At 36.9% G+C, this 11,296-nt stretch overlaps 4 protein-coding genes across 6 annotated transcripts in view; 3 read left to right on the forward strand and 1 right to left on the reverse strand.

The window, feature by feature from the left end:
• On the reverse strand, positions 494-10,052 carry LOC104756298 (coatomer subunit zeta-2). 3 transcript variants are annotated; one of them, XM_010478973.1, is made up of 8 exons: positions 10,043-10,052; positions 7,715-7,717; positions 1,867-1,897; positions 1,552-1,711; positions 1,283-1,430; positions 1,125-1,202; positions 888-972; positions 494-765 (listed from the first exon to the last, which is right to left on the reverse strand). In XM_010478973.1, the coding sequence occupies exons 3-8, from the start codon at positions 1,873-1,875 to the stop codon at positions 706-708; spliced, it is 540 nt and encodes a 179-aa protein (XP_010477275.1). In that variant the 5' UTR covers positions 1,876-1,897; positions 7,715-7,717; positions 10,043-10,052; the 3' UTR covers positions 494-705. The 3 variants fall into 3 exon arrangements, with proteins under 3 accessions (XP_010477275.1, XP_010477207.1, XP_010477354.1); XM_010478905.2 differs by lacking the exons at positions 7,715-7,717; positions 10,043-10,052 and adding an exon at positions 2,581-2,662; XM_010479052.2 differs by lacking the exons at positions 7,715-7,717; positions 10,043-10,052 and adding an exon at positions 2,478-2,568.
• On the forward strand, positions 2,931-5,683 carry LOC104756212 (isocitrate dehydrogenase [NAD] catalytic subunit 6, mitochondrial). The gene is made up of 7 exons (XM_010478796.2): positions 2,931-3,217; positions 3,436-3,756; positions 3,855-4,016; positions 4,121-4,195; positions 4,402-4,511; positions 4,598-4,670; positions 5,159-5,683. Exons 1-7 carry the CDS (start codon positions 3,026-3,028, stop codon positions 5,348-5,350), a joined length of 1,125 nt encoding a protein of 374 aa, XP_010477098.1. The 5' UTR covers positions 2,931-3,025; the 3' UTR covers positions 5,351-5,683.
• Positions 6,309-9,180, forward strand: LOC104756123 (adenosine kinase 1). Its single transcript, XM_010478685.2, has 12 exons — positions 6,309-6,541; positions 6,646-6,699; positions 6,980-7,026; positions 7,136-7,167; positions 7,257-7,358; positions 7,460-7,527; positions 7,624-7,700; positions 7,813-7,910; positions 8,016-8,086; positions 8,186-8,252; positions 8,331-8,514; positions 8,829-9,180. The coding sequence occupies exons 1-12, from the start codon at positions 6,450-6,452 to the stop codon at positions 8,969-8,971; spliced, it is 1,035 nt and encodes a 344-aa protein (XP_010476987.1). The 5' UTR covers positions 6,309-6,449; the 3' UTR covers positions 8,972-9,180.
• LOC104756520 (probable receptor-like protein kinase At5g15080) overlaps positions 10,920-11,296 on the forward strand; it is a 2,686-nt gene continuing 2,309 nt past the window's right edge. Inside the window, exon 1 of the mRNA XM_010479157.2 lies at positions 10,920-11,243. The gene's annotated coding sequence lies outside the window, so the exon portion shown is untranslated. The remainder of the gene's footprint in view (positions 11,244-11,296) is intronic.

Here is an 11,296-nt window from a genome sequence, read left to right on the forward strand (position 1 = left end):
CTGTAAGACAATTTTTCATATGGCAGAGAATAATCTCAACGGAGGATTCTGAATGGTAGAACCAAAAAGATCAGACAAAAAAAATATTAACAGAAGAGATCGGAGAAACAAGTACCTTGAGAGAGTAATTCACGGGAAAACGTTTGCAGAGCGAAAGAGATTTGAGTAACGAGAAGGAGAAGCGTCTGTGTTTATACAGAGAGGGCTTGAAATACTAAATCTAACTTAATAATTGGAAAATCTGCTAATTTCTAGTTAGTTTTGGATTTTCTAATACAAGATCTCTTATTCGACTTTATCTGTTACTTGAAAATAATCTGAAATTCATAATTTGTTTATTGCTTTAGTTATTTTTTTTTACCTAAATTCATCCCAAATTCGAACCAAAAACTGATTGGCGTGCACCTCAATTAGAAGGTTCTAGCCTTAGGGGGTGTGGCACTTTCTTCACCCCTCACTAGCATCTGAAATCGCTTTAGAGTTTAGACTTTCGTGAATAGCTTTTCTAGACTTCAAGTAGAGTAATCAAATTCTTGTTTCAATAATCCAGTCTCCAAAAACATTCCACCAATTGCACAAAGCTATTTATATAATTATTAGAGACTTTTAATAAGTTTCGAAACCGGAAGACAAAACTCACTCATAATAGTTGCTCATCATAGAAATTGAAGTCCATTCTTCTATTATGTGTTGCCATGGTTAAACTCATGTAAGCAGACTTCTTGTCAGATGCTCCCGAGCTGTTGCTATCGCTTGAGTTAGTGTCTGCAGGTCCCAAAAATCCAAATTAGAAGTGCACTTTTGCCGAACCAGACCAAAATTATAGCAAAAGCTGTTGCTTTCTTCATAGGGAGATGTAACAACAATAGTTAAAAAGTGTCAATTACCTGTTCAGAGAGTGAACCACTAGCTTCTGTGCTCTGCATTGCTACTTTCCCCGCAATGACGTTTGGGTCCGTTTCAAGAACCACCCTTAACACATTATTCCATAATAAGCCATAGTCAAACAACAGCTAAATGCTAAGATATATAGGACAAGCTCAAAAACGCTTCAGCAAATCTTTTAACATGTTTAGGACTTTTATATAACTGTCATGTAGGGCTAAAATATTAAACTTGCATACCCCTGGTCGACCATTTCATCAAGGCACAGAAAGATGAGATCCAAGTTCTCAAGAGCTTCCATCTTTTCCACATTGTTCCTGGTAAAGAAAAGGGATGCATCAAACTTAAAGAACATGTAGAGCAAATAAATAAAGGCATATTTAAGTAGAGCAAATACCTCAGAAGAAGTGCAACAGCATCGAAAAAGCCTTGAAGAACAGAAGATAAGATGAGCTCGTTTTCATTTTCACCTCCAGTAACAAAGAAGTGAAGGTCCTGGGCAAACTTATAGACAATGATATTATTGTCCAACAGTGTGATCTCAGCTGCACATAAACGTTAAAACCAAACATCTATAAGCGAGAAAGTATGTATATACAAAGTCAGGAAACCCAATACACAGCCCATGAAAATAATTCTTTAGATGAATAGTATATGTGGTCGTACCTTCTGTGCGAGCATTGGTCTTAGAGGTCTTTGAGAATACAAATTTCTCAAAACTTAACTTGGCAGCATTAGTTGACCAGTCATCAGAGTAATACTTGACGGCAACACGCTTTCCTTCAGAGTCTAGAAGAAGAATGTTCTTTACCAAAGGACATGAATCCTATTCAATGTAAATTGGAAATTCAGTAATTAAGTACCAGGGGAGAAGTGAAGCAGGAGGTTATCCAAAAAAAGATCATGTATAGTCAAACTCCTACACATACACATAAACATAAAGGATACACATTCAACAGAATAAAAGGTTTATGTACTTACATGAGACATTGTTGTAAGACTTCAGATGTACCTGAAATAGTGAAAAAATATAGCTGTTATCACCGTTACAAACACAAAACCAAGTATTTGAGCAATTAAGCAACCAAATTTTTGAGTTATGACAAGATATTAGAAACTTCAACCCAATATCATAGTAAACAGACATTCTGGTCACTAGTAAAAGCTGAAACACAACAAGAAGGAAAACGACATTTATCACAAAAAAAAAATCCAAAAATCAAAGTATATATCATAAGCTCATATGTGAAATTCTGTGTATAGTCAATGTACTACTACTGTATATATGATGTGCAGGACAAGAAAGCTACAGAAAGGCACCCATTACAACCACAGTTCACACAAAGAGATAAATGGAACAGCGAATCGCGAAAATTCGGATCGCTAGATACATCCTGAGGCACAAAATTTCATAGGAGAATCACATATGCGAAGCATAAAAATGCACAGATCTCTACAATGTAGTCATAATCAACCGAGAAAACGCAAGAAATTTTCTCCAATCAAGCTGATTGAAGAAGATCTCAAATAACAATGGATCAGGGAAGCAGGGTGATCATAATCCAAAATAACAAGGGAGACAAAACGATCACCGGAATACAAGATCGGATAAGAAGCGATTGAGGATTCAAATATCAAAAACGCAGGATCGAGACGTCAGAGCTATAATAACTGAAGAAATCGGAATTAGAGTACCTTGAGAGAGAGAGCTCTCGCCTTGCTTCGTCGTCTTAATTCTTAAACAAATTTTTTTTTTTTTTTTGGGGCAAATGTCGTCTTAAACAATTATTTTACTGGAGTTCCTTATTAAAACTGAAGTTATCCGGATCCTAGATATGAACCCGCATTTGATCTAACCGACCGGTTCTCACAATTTGTTCATACCCGGTTTAATATGAAGCAATAAACTTAAACGCCGTTTCTTATTTTTACACACTAACTTTGTGCCGTTTTTATTTGCAATAGTATTTCGGAGAAACTACAGGGCGTTAGAAGAAATGTTTTCTTCTCTCCTCTCTCTGCTGGAGCTGGAGAAAAGTATAAAAGTAACCTTTTTATTTCAGGTCCAACGCAGCAAAAAAAGTCTCCTCTGCCTCTCTCTGTCTCTTTCCTCTCTGCGTCTTTCTGAGGGCTTGAAGCGATGACCATGGCAGCATTTCTCGCCAGACGGCTTCTTGGCAACCGCTCGAGCCAGATTCTCGGGACTTCTAGTTCTAGCTCCGATGCGTTCATTTCCGTTGCTAGGGCTTTCTCTTCCTCCACCACTCCGATCAAAGCAACTCTCTTTCCTGGTGACGGGATCGGTCCAGAAATCGCTGAATCTGTCAAACAGGTCCCTTTTTTTTTCAATTTACTTTGATTTTGGTGTAATTATGTTATCAGATCACTTTTGTTAGATAGTCTTAGGAGGAACCATTATGTCTGGCTGGATCATTTGAGTCTTGTTAATGATGAATCTAGGTTTCTTGAATTCGAAATTTTGTTCCTTTAATGTTATAGTTGATTTCTCTGCAAAAATGTGTTTCCCCCTTTTTATGGTGATCCTCCCAGGTGTTTACTGCTGCTGATGTGGCCATTGAATGGGACGAACACTATGTTAGTACCGAAGTAGATCCTCGAACCAATAGTTTCTTGACATGGGAGAGTCTTCAATCCGTGCTTGATAACAAGGTTGGCTTGAAAGGACCAATGGCAACCCCAATTGGAAAGGGTCACCGTTCTTTGAACCTTACTCTTAGGAAAGAGCTTAATTTGTATGCTAATGTTAGGCCTTGCTACAGTCTTCCTGGTTACAAAACCCGTTATGATGACGTTGATCTCATTACCATTCGTGAAAACACGGAAGGAGAGTACAGTGGCCTTGAACACCAGGTTTGTCTGTTGCTCTATCATTTGATTAAATCTATATTAATTTAGTATCCTTTTCAGAATCATTCAGGTTGATAATTTGTCATTTTTTGATCTGCTAGGTCGTCAAAGGTGTGGTGGAAAGTATTAAAATCATTACCCGTAAGGCGAGTATGAGAGTTGCCGAGTATGCCTTTCTATATGCCAAGACTCATGGAAGGAAGAAAGTTTCTGCAATTCACAAAGCCAACATTATGCAGAAAACTGATGGTCTTTTCCTGCAGGTCTGCACATTTTGCAACTCAGTATACATTAACATTTTTTCTGCTGGCTTCTTTTTCTTAACATTTGTTCTGAGACTATGTTGTGTTTGCGTCCTGATTTGCAGTGTTGTGATGAGGTTGCTAAGAAGTATCCTGAGATATATTACGAGAAGGTTGTCATTGACAATTGCTGTATGATGGTAAGTTACAACATGTCATTTACCCTACCCTTTGTTCTGAATCATGTAAAGGTTAATTAAGTTAGCTGTTCGTATAATCTTGTAAATATTGGAGAGTAGGTTATCCAGCAACCCATACTTGAGTCTGCTTTTGCTATTTTTACATTGGGAACAATATGCCTTCGTGTATTGTGGATTATGAGATTGATTATCTTTAATTCCGGCAGCTTGTGAAAAACCCAGCACTTTTTGATGTTTTGGTGATGCCAAATCTCTATGGAGATATTATCAGCGATTTGTGTGCTGGACTTGTTGGGGGACTAGGATTGACTCCTAGGTAACATTTGTTCCTTCATCTCTCAGGATATTTCTACTATGAAAATGAGGCAATTACCTTAAACTCTTATGATGTTTTGGCTGCAGTTGTAATATCGGAGAGGATGGCATTGCCCTTGCTGAAGCTGTTCACGGCTCTGCACCTGATATTGCTGGAAAGGTTAGTCCACGAAGCTGCATCATTCTCATATACTATCATCACCCAAAATTTGTAGGATGCATTTAGTTATTGTCATTATGAATAAAGCGAGTTCGACAATGCGCTAGACCAAACTAAGTGAGTTTAGTCTGACTGTTATCTATAAACTAAGTATGGTATAACTTGTGCTCCTGAGAGAAGATTTGTCACCTCTTTCTCTTCATTTTCTTGGTAGAACATTCAGATGCTGAGACTTTCATTGTAGATTGGATTTACTGTCTAGTTTATATTGTAGAACGGTTCTGGTTGGATCATCGTTACTTGAATGATGTTAATAACTGGCCAATAAAGTATTTAGGATTAACGAGTCTGATCTACACATCAAGTTTCAAACATCTTTGGACAGTGGATTTAGATTTATCAGCCCAATGTTTGAAAGTCAAGACTTGATTCAATCCTCAGCTAATTTATCCAAAGTATGATGTTTTGTCTTTTGTGGTGTTGTATAGAACCTGGCGAACCCGACAGCTTTGCTACTGAGTGGGGTGATGATGTTGCGGCACCTGAAACTCAACAAACAAGCAGAGCAGATCCACAGTGCCATCATCAATACAATAGCCGAGGGAAAGTATAGAACAGCTGATCTCGGAGGTAGCTCAACCACAACAGATTTCACGAAAGCAATCTGTGATCATCTCTAAACACCCCCGTAAAAGCAAAATTCTTTCTCTACTTACTCATTCGCCATTGGATCTTCCTTGTGATTTTTCTCACCCCAAAAGTTTTCTACTTATTGATCATCTTCCTGTGTGAAGAAACAAAAGCCGATAAGTGGCTTTTCACATGATTGATTTTTTTTTTGTTTTTCTTTACATTCTAAGTTGTTACACAGCTCCACAGCTATTTACTTTCTGCCTTATGGGTAAAGAAGATTCATAACAACAACAGGAAGGTTTGTTAACACATATACAATATGTTTCTTGCCTGAATTGTTTGGCATTATGTACTCTTAATTCAAAGTAAGAATGAATGAACACACGTGTAATCCTGAGACAATAAGTTTTTGTCGGAGTAAAATATCTTACGAAGATACACACATGACACACCACATTCTCAATCCCTGAAAAGTGGAAATTTTTGAATGCTGCTGACACTACTAAATACTACACAACGTGGATGATTCAGGGACTAATGAATGCCACCGACACGTTCTTTTATCATTTCCTCTTCAATTGCAAAGGGATAGCGTAAAGTGGGCTTATAGTATAGTACTTGTATATGGTTGTCTCATTGTTTTGTTTTTTTTTTTGTTAACTCTCTCTTGTTCCTCCGCTAGATCCAATGGACTTTTCAAAGTGTATTGACAATTTCCTCAAGTGGGTTGGTGGGATTGGGACTTATTATATACTATTTGTAACATACAACAAAACTACTGCAATCATATTAAATCACAATGTTGGATACTAATAAATCAAAGTTATATAATGATTACACTAAATACTAGTAGAGTATATGGTTTGATTAAGAGAGAAATCAGAAAAATTCAGCACAATTTTAAAAAAGCTAAAAACTGTTAAACTATAGACTATTGGAGATAGATGCTTTTAAATAAAATAAAGTAAAATTGTAGGAGGAAGAAGAATCTATCTTTGGTATACCTAACTTTGGTTTCTCTCTATCTCTATCTCTATTATATAAACAGACACAACAGTCTTCCACTCACCAAACACACTTAGCTCCATTACCAGATCTGAATCTCTAGGCTTTTTCTCGAAATCCTTCAGATCATCATCACCATCCATGGCTTCCTCTGATTTCGATGGAATCCTCTTGGGAATGGGCAACCCACTCCTCGACGTCTCTGCCGTCGTCGACCAAGATTTTCTCAACAAGTAAGTTTAAGCTGAGATCCCGATAGTTTCCGTGTTCGGATCTGAATCGTCTAGTGGGTTCTATGGTTTTGAATGTTTTTTCTTTTCTTTTGGAATCGTGACAGATACGACATCACATTGAACAATGCGATTCTCGCAGAGGACAAGCATTTGCCCATGTAAGTCAATAGCTTTTTCTCAATCCTCCTGTTTTGATTCGAGACAGTACCGCTCTCTAAATACACTGACGTAGCAATAGAGTTTGGATTTGATGTGATTACGTTATTAGGGAAATAGAGAAGTTCATAATTCTGTCACAAGTCTTTTGTGATTGATTTTTCATTGGCCTTGAGTAATTCAGACAATGAAACGTTCTTGATGCGATTTGTAATACTGTATGTCTGTGACTACTTTTCACATACACTTTTGTTGATTCACATGATCATTGGTATTGTTTAGGTACGATGAGATGAGCCAGAAGTTCAATGTTGAATACATTGCTGGAGGTATATTCATCTTTATGCACTATTATACGTCATTTGGACCATATGGTGTTTATGTGCATTATTACTAGCAGGGTTTGTGATGTATTCTTGGTTTCGTTTGGTTTTCCAGGTGCTACCCAGAACTCAATCAAAGTGGCCCAGGTAAAAAAAAATATTCTCATACTTCTGTTTTCTTAATGTTGGTACCTTTTTTTTTTTGCTTAACCGTAGGATTTATATGATTACTGCAGTGGATGCTTCAAACTCCTGGGGCAACCAGTTACATGGGATCCATTGGAAAGGACAAATACGGAGAGGCCATGAAGAAGGATGCTACTGCAGCTGGTGTCAATGTGAGTCTTCTTTATGTTTCATAAGTTATCGCTGTTTGGTTCTGCTTTTAGTCCATATCATCAGGGAATAGACTGTTAATCTGCTGTTGTTCTATATCCAGGTCCACTATTACGAAGATGAGTCAACACCTACCGGAACTTGCGGTGTCTGTGTTCTTGGTGGAGAAAGGTCAGTTTACATTCAATCTTTATGTCTGCTTTTTGTTATCTTAATAAGATGTTTTTTCTTCTGACTTGTATTGAGGCATCTTTCACTCTTTTGCAGGTCGCTCATTGCAAATCTTTCTGCTGCAAACTGCTACAAGGTTGAACACCTGAAGAAGCCTGAGAACTGGGCTCTGGGTAAAAAATTTCACCTTCTGAAACTTTTTATAAGAGTTTGCTTTCTAAGATTTGATAATTTCATATGTTGGAATCTGCTGAGATTTTGTGAAACATGTTTCTTCTTTGGCAGTTGAGAAGGCCAAGTTCTACTACATTGCTGGATTCTTCCTCACGGTATCACCAGAATCCATTCAGTTGGTACGTGAACATGCCGCTGCTAACAACAAGGTAAGAAGACATGATCCTTTATGAGAACCAAGCTCAGTGATCTGTCTCCCCTATACCAGTTTTTCTTTAATATGAACAATCCTGACATGCTCACATATTTGGCAGGTTTTCACAATGAACCTTTCTGCTCCATTCATCTGTGAATTCTTCAAAGATGTTCAAGAGAAGTGCCTGCCGTAAGCACATCCTAATCTCTTAATCCATTTATTTCACCTTATAGTTGCTTACACTAATCACTGGCGACATACTGAAAAGCAATGTCTTGCTCATACCAGGTACATGGACTATATTTTTGGCAATGAGACCGAGGCAAGAACATTCTCCAGGGTTCACGGCTGGGAGGTAACTGCTGAAGTCTCACTCTATTTTTTGGTTTTGAAAAAGACATTTTATTAATCTGTTTGGTTATATTTTATACAGACAGATGATGTTGAGCAAATAGCCATCAAGATGTCCCAGTTGCCCAAAGCCAGCGGAACATACAAGAGGACTACTGTGATTACACAAGGTGCAGATCCCGTGGTTGTCGCCGAGGATGGAAAGGTGAAGAAGTACCCAGTCATCCCTCTCCCCAAGGAGAAGCTTGTTGACACCAACGGTGCAGGTATTTGATAAGCACTCACTAACTGCTCTCTAACTAAGTCACAACAGTTCTAATCTGCTATACTCCTTCCTAGGCTAGATACAGTAAGACTTATAGCTAAGAGTTGGTCCCCTGAATTTCCCTTCAAAAACTTATTAATGTTTGATGAACTAACCACTCATCTAGTTAGCGTAAACACGACAGACCCTTATCCAAATCCAGGTTTACCAAACTGTTTGCTTTGTTAGATTGTAATAAGAAGATCATTATACATTTGGTCTCAGTTTCAAGTAAACTGACTCCGGTGGTTTAACCGCCTTGTTCTGTGATCATAGGTGATGCGTTTGTGGGAGGGTTTCTTTCGCAGCTGGTGCACGGAAAAGGGATTGAAGAGTGTGTGAGGGCCGGATGCTACGCCTCAAACGTAGTGATCCAGAGGTCTGGCTGCACTTACCCTGAGAAGCCAGACTTCAACTAAAACTAAAAAAAGTTCTCCAAATCATCTTTTTAGTTTTATATCGGAATGAGATTTTGGTGATTTATATACTACCCAAATAAACAGTATTGTTGTTTGCTTGTATCACCTTTTGAGGATTTGAGCTATTGAGTGTGTTTTTGGCTTGATTTTGTTAATTACCCTCTTTTATCAGTACTCTATTATTTAATAAATATTATTACCAGGCCTAAGTATGATATAACAAAATGTTAAAGGCTTGTTACATCTTCATGGATGTAATTAATTCCTCTATCTTTGTTTAAAATTGCTCCTCATCAGAGAACAAAAAGAGATGGGAAGTCTCTTAATCTTGAATTGGTATTTGCTAAATTAGGGAGGTGGCTCTATGCTATTTGAATGAATGTTAAGATACACCTCTTGGTTGGCTTAACTAAACCAAGGCACGTCCATACAAACAAAATTCTGGCATAAGATCAGTGCCCCCTAACAATTAAGAGGTTAAACGAAGCTACAAAGTAGTAGAATGATCATAATTCCCTGCAATGTACATTGTCGTTTTTATAACTTGTTTTTAACGCAACTGGTTCGAATTCAAAATAGTGCGGTTCAACGAAACTACATTGGTCTTCATTGCTATGCAAAAACAAAGTTTGTGGAATCTTTTGTGTCGGTACATAAAAGAACAATTTCTATCGGATCATAGATATGATAATTAATGTCTCGTTTCGGATGTTTTTGATAATGTTAGGGTTGGAGGAGTGTAGGACCAATATGACTCGTTAAAACTGTTGACTTTTGACCTGTAAGGATCTACCAACTTTGACTTTTAGTTCTCTCTTCTCTTCTACTACTATCTTATCTTTTCCGTATACAAAATCAAATTCGAAAAATTCACAAGAAGTCTCTCTATCTTGTTTCCTATGGAATCTACTCGTGACGACCCTTCCCTTGCCAGTTAAAAGTTCTCAATAGGGACCGACAGTGCCTAGGTTCTTAAAACAACATGAAAACTGTGCCATTTTCTATCACAGAGAAGATCTGATCCACTTTTAGCTGTAAAAATCTATTGGTAGGTAGGTGAATTGAAGTTACGAGACTTGAGTGAAGATGTATATATTACGAAAAGTACCAAACCGGGATCAAACCGACACAGCAGTGAGCAACTCAACAAAGTGGTAGATTAATTAACATAATTGTAAGAAACTAGGTTAAGTTACCAAGGTTTAAGGTTAGCTCAACAAGTGGTGCAGTTTACCAAAACCAATAGTACGTATTAAGTTATTAAGAAACCGATATAGATCAATCGGAAAGCAATAACCGAGGATTTCTTAAATTCATTATTTGTGTGAAAATGCTAAACTCTGTCGTTAAATTGATGTAATCTAGGTTCCAGGAAGATTTGGGAAATCTCATAGGTGACTCAAGTTAAACATCCCTTTCACTTCCCCCATTCCAAATCTCATACATGATAACTTATATTAGTATCATAAATAAATAAAGATTAATAGAGGATTATATATATATATATATATATATGCTTGTTAACTTTAATGTAAGATTTCATACATCTGATAGGTCGAAAGGACTTTGGCAACCATTTTGGCCGATGCACCTTAAAAAGAAGAATATTGAATCCCAATGGTGATGCAACAAGATATTATTGGCACAAACCATTAGTTTATTATATGTTATGGTTATAATTTGGATAATTGATGAGTTATTGAGAAATAAGGTAAAGAAACCGTAATTCATAAAATCAAAATGATACTCTAAATCGTAAAAAAGTACCAAATACACTGATTTGGGAAGCAACCTTACCGTTGAACAAGTCAAAAAGAAGGGATGAAACAAAACGTTTTTTTTTTCATAAATAATAAGAAAAATATAGTTTTTGGAAGCATCTAAACAAAATAGTACAAAACCAATGTATTTTATTTTTGTCCAATTTAAAAAATTCTCAGTACTTTAGCAGACTTTCAGCTGCCTTGTAAAAGACTTTAGCTTTTTTTGGTTTTTTGTTTGCTTTTGCCGTGTGACGACTTCTTCTTCATCTTCTTATTCGTCCATCCTCCTCCTCTTCCAAGTTTTTGCTTCTTAAAAAATCCATTTTCACAAATACCCAATTAAAAAACTCCTCCTACCTGTCATCCTTCTCTCTAGTCCTCTTTTGTTACGTAATTTATGAACCATTTCATAATAATCACAATCAACCTTCTCTTCTGGCGATTGAATTGTATCTTCTTCTGATAAAAAAGTTTTGTTTTTTTACCTGTTTACGAAACAAAATTCAAAGGTGGGTTGTAATCATCATCTTCTTCTTCTGCTTTTTTTTTTTTTTTTTTTTTT

The sequence above is a fragment of the Camelina sativa genome, chromosome 1 (genome assembly GCF_000633955.1).
Source record: "Camelina sativa cultivar DH55 chromosome 1, Cs, whole genome shotgun sequence".
Taxonomy (NCBI): Eukaryota; Viridiplantae; Streptophyta; class Magnoliopsida; order Brassicales; family Brassicaceae; genus Camelina; species Camelina sativa.

Coding starts and splice junctions, on each gene's coding strand:
- LOC104756298 (XM_010478973.1), bottom strand. Junction 1,431..1,551: donor GACCAATGCTCGCACAGAAG/GTACGACCACAT, acceptor GTTTATGTGCAG/CTGAGATCACACTGTTGGAC. Junction 766..887: donor GTGGTTCACTCTCTGAACAG/GTAATTGACACT, acceptor TGGGACCTGCAG/ACACTAACTCAAGCGATAGC.
- LOC104756212 (XM_010478796.2), top strand. CDS start 3,026: ATGACCATGGCAGCATTTCTCGCCAGACGGCTTCTTGGCAACCGCTCG. Junction 3,757..3,854: donor ACAGTGGCCTTGAACACCAG/GTTTGTCTGTTG, acceptor TTGATCTGCTAG/GTCGTCAAAGGTGTGGTGGA. Junction 4,671..5,158: donor CACCTGATATTGCTGGAAAG/GTTAGTCCACGA, acceptor GGTGTTGTATAG/AACCTGGCGAACCCGACAGC.
- LOC104756123 (XM_010478685.2), top strand. CDS start 6,450: ATGGCTTCCTCTGATTTCGATGGAATCCTCTTGGGAATGGGCAACCCA. Junction 7,359..7,459: donor CTACTGCAGCTGGTGTCAAT/GTGAGTCTTCTT, acceptor TTCTATATCCAG/GTCCACTATTACGAAGATGA. Junction 7,701..7,812: donor GCCTGAGAACTGGGCTCTGG/GTAAAAAATTTC, acceptor CTTCTTTGGCAG/TTGAGAAGGCCAAGTTCTAC.